The sequence below is a fragment of the Scophthalmus maximus genome, chromosome 6 (assembly GCF_022379125.1).
Source record: "Scophthalmus maximus strain ysfricsl-2021 chromosome 6, ASM2237912v1, whole genome shotgun sequence".
Lineage (NCBI taxonomy): Eukaryota > Metazoa > Chordata > Actinopteri > Pleuronectiformes > Scophthalmidae > Scophthalmus > Scophthalmus maximus.
The window spans coordinates 18,634,011-18,638,651 of record NC_061520.1 but is presented as its reverse complement, the minus strand read 5'-3'; the positions used below and the strand labels follow the sequence as shown (position 1 = coordinate 18,638,651).

Here is a 4,641-nt window from a genome sequence, read left to right as displayed (position 1 = left end):
GGATTTGTCTGCATTTATTGTCTTTTAAGTATAATGTAAAACACGGAGGTGCAACTCGGATGCTTTCACGTTTTGTTTTTTTTGCTTCTTTCAATGCACAACAACCTGATGCTCATTACGGCTGACGTCTCAATGAAGACTAATGGTACAGTGGTGCAAAAATAACTGCCAATCGTTCACGTCCTCCTGAGTGTTGGTCTCAACAGCTCTTTAATCAGTGTTTGACCCTTCACCCTCCATCAAATATTCATTTGCTTTTGGCACCAGTCAGTTATTAATCTGGTGAATTGTTCAGCGTTGCAGAGCGAATGGGGGAAAAAAGAGCGGGCGGTTATATCTGGAAAACATTTTAAAGAAACACTATGTTCACATTTTGGTTGTTTCACTACTGTATCTCGGCCTAGCGGGCAAACAGTTTATCTGGCTCTTTAACAGTTGTCAACTCAGGCACACTGGTGAAATCACTAATTATAGAGATAGAAATATATCAGTACTGTCATAAAAGAAATGCAATTACTAAAGATAGTAAGGGATGATCTTGACAAACTTTCATCCAGGTTTCTCTCATGGGTTAATACAAAGTTGAGAAACAAACAGTTCACTTTTGCTTTCTGCACGGGTCCATGTCAGTCACATCAAGAGGGGGTTAACTGTGAACACCAGCAAGAGATTAACAGAAAAATAAATTGTAATTTAAAAACTTCAGTTAAATAAATGCTGTCATGGGTCACAAACCACTATGAAAAAAAAGTAAAAAAAGTGAAATAACAATCTGTCTTTACAAACGGTGCTGCCAAGTAATAATATCAGATTTAAGCACCGGTAAATATTAAATCAAATGCACTCATTAGTACATTAATAATAATAATAGTACATTTAATTTATAGAGCACTTTTCATTGCTAAATTCAATCTCAAAGTGTTTGTAATACACAAAGCAACTGCAGTTAAGAACAGATTTAGGATACTTATTTAAGATACCATTTCATTAAGTCACTTACATTAATACATTGTCGGGGAAATGTTTTGCTTTTTACTGCACTTCAATTACCTGGAAGATTTAGAAACTCTACAGATTAACATTTAGAAAACTAAAATATGTGACTTTTGGAACAACCCAATGGTCTGTATATCAATATCACAGTAATAATAATGATTATCACATAAAATAACCTGTATAAGCATAACACTCAAGGGACAACTTTTTCTGCATGAGTACACTCTTATTATAAATACAAAATATTTTCCTATGAATAATATTTACATAATTTTACCAATGCAGGACTTTAGCTCGTTATCAATTTACATTTCTTTCTGCCTCCATGCCTTCTGCCAACTAAACCAACAATAATACATAACCTACATAACCTTGGTTGACAAGCAGGTACTCAAACTCATCTGACCTTCAGTTATAGTAACAAAGCAGCTAGATAAGTTTCGCATTAAGTAACCGTTTAAATTTCACCTATCTTGTCATGACAAACACAACAATACTAATACATTTTAAAAAAACTAAAAAACAACCACACCTTGAAATAGACTGACAAATAGATAGACATCGACAGGGAGCAGGGATCTCATCTCATCTGTCACACATCTCGGAGTCATCTTTGCGTCGACCAATCCGACGCTCGGCTCCCGGATCGGCTGAGTCAACAGCCACACGTCACGCTGTCAGTCACTTCCTGAGCAAGAACTGGCTCTGCATACAGAACTCTGTAAACATCCCTCCTCTAATTGAGGGAGATGTCGCCACGCGGCCTGGTCATGAATCCTCGCTGTTTGTTCCTCTTGTCATCCGACGCACCTGGCTTTGCCCTGACTGAGGGGTCGGCCGGGTCAGAGAGAGGATGTGCGAGGGGTCACCATGGTCAAAGCAGGAGCCACAAAATAAGAGGGAATGGCGGCAATAGTGTAGTTTGGGAAATACATCTAATTGCTTTTTAATAAAATTTCTTGGATCAGAATCAGAATCAGAATTATTAAACCAAGGCCTAGAAACGCTGTGGTGTGTGCGTGTGTGTGTGTGTGTGTGTGTGAGTCCAGTAATTTAGGCAGGAGTATAATATAAAACATTTTCAAGCATTTTCAACTCTTTTTGTGCATACTTCTGATGAGTAACGTTTAAGTGAGCCCTCCATTGACATCTTTCACTTATGCAACAAAGGCCACTTTCGAGACCTTTCGTATAATACTGGGCATCGCCATATTAGCTGATTTAAACACTCAAATCTGTTATTTAGCCAGACTGACAGTATTTGCAGGTGGATATAGGCGAGTAGACGATCATCCCAGCGAGTGTCAGCGCTGTTTGCAGGTGATAATTGGAAATAGGCCGGGTCTTCTGTGGCTCTTGTCTCCAGGGATTGCTCATTCCACCTCTGGGATGCAGAGGGACCACAGGGGTCAGTGATGGGCGGGACACATAAGGTGATACTGATGGTGGGACTGATACATATAGTGAGGAGGAGGTTCAGCGTGAAGAGCATCACCGCCTGTGAAACCGAGACGCCTTGAGCCCCTGACCGAGCAGGACGAGCAGAGTGAGCGGCCCGGAGCGACGTCAAGGAACAACTGTGGCGATCAAGTTGTGAGAGTTGGCACGAAGGTAAGGAGACTTAACTTACACTACGAAGATTTACTCTGTTGAAAACAAAATAATAACAGAATATAGAATGAATGTCACAGTGATTACTGTTGGAAATCCAGATATAATATAAGGACATATCACAGCTTTTACAAATGTCAAATATTTTAACTCATAGTATTACTTGATGTTTGCAAAAACATTACAGCTTTCTAGTTACAACCTCTGACTAGCTTATATTCTACTGTACTGAGTATTTACATGAGTATTTCAATACTATGGAATTTGGTATTAACTTGATTTTCTAAAACCAAACCTTAAATTATTAAAGATATGATGGCCTCTCACAGTCCGGCCTCTGACCGTCTGTCTTTACCCACAGGTAGAAATAACATGTGTGTATCTCGGCTGGTTTTGCTGCTGGGGCTGCTTCTCTGCGTGGGGGCTCAGCTGTCCAGCGCCCAGCATTGGTCCCATGGTTGGTATCCCGGAGGCAAGAGGGAGCTGGACTCTTTCGGCACTTCAGAGGTCGGGACCAGTGATTCTGTGTGTGTGCCAGTGTACAGCATTTTTTCTCAGTCGCTGAGCGTTTTCTATTGAGAAAGTACTAACTCTCCGCCTCTTCTGTTTTTCTCTCCTACCCTTTCAGATTTCAGAGGAGATTAAGCTGTGTGAGGCTGGGGAATGCAGCTACTTGAGACCCCAGAGGAGGAGCATTCTCAGGAACATTCTTGTAAGTTCAGTAACCCTACCCTCACAGGGAATTTAATAAAGTAAAGCCAGATCATTAACTGATCAACAGCTAATGTCTCATCTAGCAAATCAAATTCCTTGTCGGTATAATTTAATTTAGCAAGCGTGGTGGTAATATAAACAGATTAGCGTTCTGGGTGGTGTAACAGTTTTATGAATTTGTGAAGGAAGAGTGAGTAACTCTTGTCAGCATTTTTGATAATGTCAATAGATACTAGTTGTTCAAATTGCTTAATTTTTGATGCCAAAAGTCCACTTGGTTTCTTTGCATTTTCAGTTGAGTCGAGTTTAAGTTGGAAGTCTTAAACTTTACTGCCACACAGAATGATTAGTTTGAATGCTTAAAACAAGCTGCTACACAAAGTAGCGCATCAGCAATCACAACATTTTTTTTTGTGGCAGCGATGTCTCCTGTTTGATGACACCACCTGGGACCATTATGTAATATACATATTTGAAGGAGGTACTCCAACATCTAGTATTCTCTTTAGGGAATCACTGGTGATGGTGTTTTCTCTCTTGTGTCTGCGTTCTGCAGACAAACACATATTATGCCACCCTGATGACATATTTCCCCACATTCTGTATCTATAACCAAGATCCAACCATACAAACAAAAAAGCTGTACTTTTATATTAACCAAACAAAACTAGAACACCTGCCCACCCACTGTGCGTTAAACCAAATAACTCTCTCCACAGCTGGATGCCTTAGCCAGAGAGCTCCAAAAGAGAAAGTGAAAGCTTCCTACCCTACTCTGCTTTTCTACCCAGCGACCCTCTTCATCAGTGTATTTTGTCCAGTCATGAAACAACGTTATGTATGTTTCTCCTCTGATCTTGTCTATTTGTCAGTGAATTTGTTTTCCAGCATTACATGGATTCAATTATAATGTCCCATAATAAAATATTTATTTTGATATTAAATTCTTGTCATTTTTGGTTTCCGTTGTTTATGGTAGAAAGTGTGGATAGTAGAAAAATAGTGCACAAATAGTTAAAGTGATTTGCACATGATTCAAAGCAGTGGCAAAACATGTTCAAAACATGTCTAAGTGTAGAGGGCTAACAGCTCCACATTACATCTGTTCAGCGTATTCAAGCAGACACGCTTTATTTATCATATTTTAATTAGTTAATGCTTAGAAATATAATAATAATTTTGTTAATTTTGTCACAAGTATTTACTAATCTGGTGACAAAGCAGGGACAGCTACAGGGGCCCTCAGGTTCAACACACAACGCAATTTCACCAAAATTTAACACATTTTTATTGCTTGAATTTTGAAATGAGTTTGAAAGA

The 4,641-nt window shown here is 39.2% G+C and overlaps 1 protein-coding gene across 1 annotated transcript; it reads left to right on the top strand.

Annotated features, from left to right (window-relative positions):
• The first annotated feature begins 2,466 nt into the window (after nucleotides 1-2,466).
• Nucleotides 2,467-4,265, top strand: gnrh2 (gonadotropin-releasing hormone 2). Its single transcript, XM_035630523.1, has 4 exons — nucleotides 2,467-2,607; nucleotides 2,969-3,114; nucleotides 3,236-3,319; nucleotides 4,041-4,265. Exons 2-4 carry the CDS (start codon nucleotides 2,980-2,982, stop codon nucleotides 4,077-4,079), a joined length of 258 nt encoding a protein of 85 aa, XP_035486416.1. The 5' UTR covers nucleotides 2,467-2,607; nucleotides 2,969-2,979; the 3' UTR covers nucleotides 4,080-4,265.
• Nucleotides 4,266-4,641: the final 376 nt, after the last annotated feature.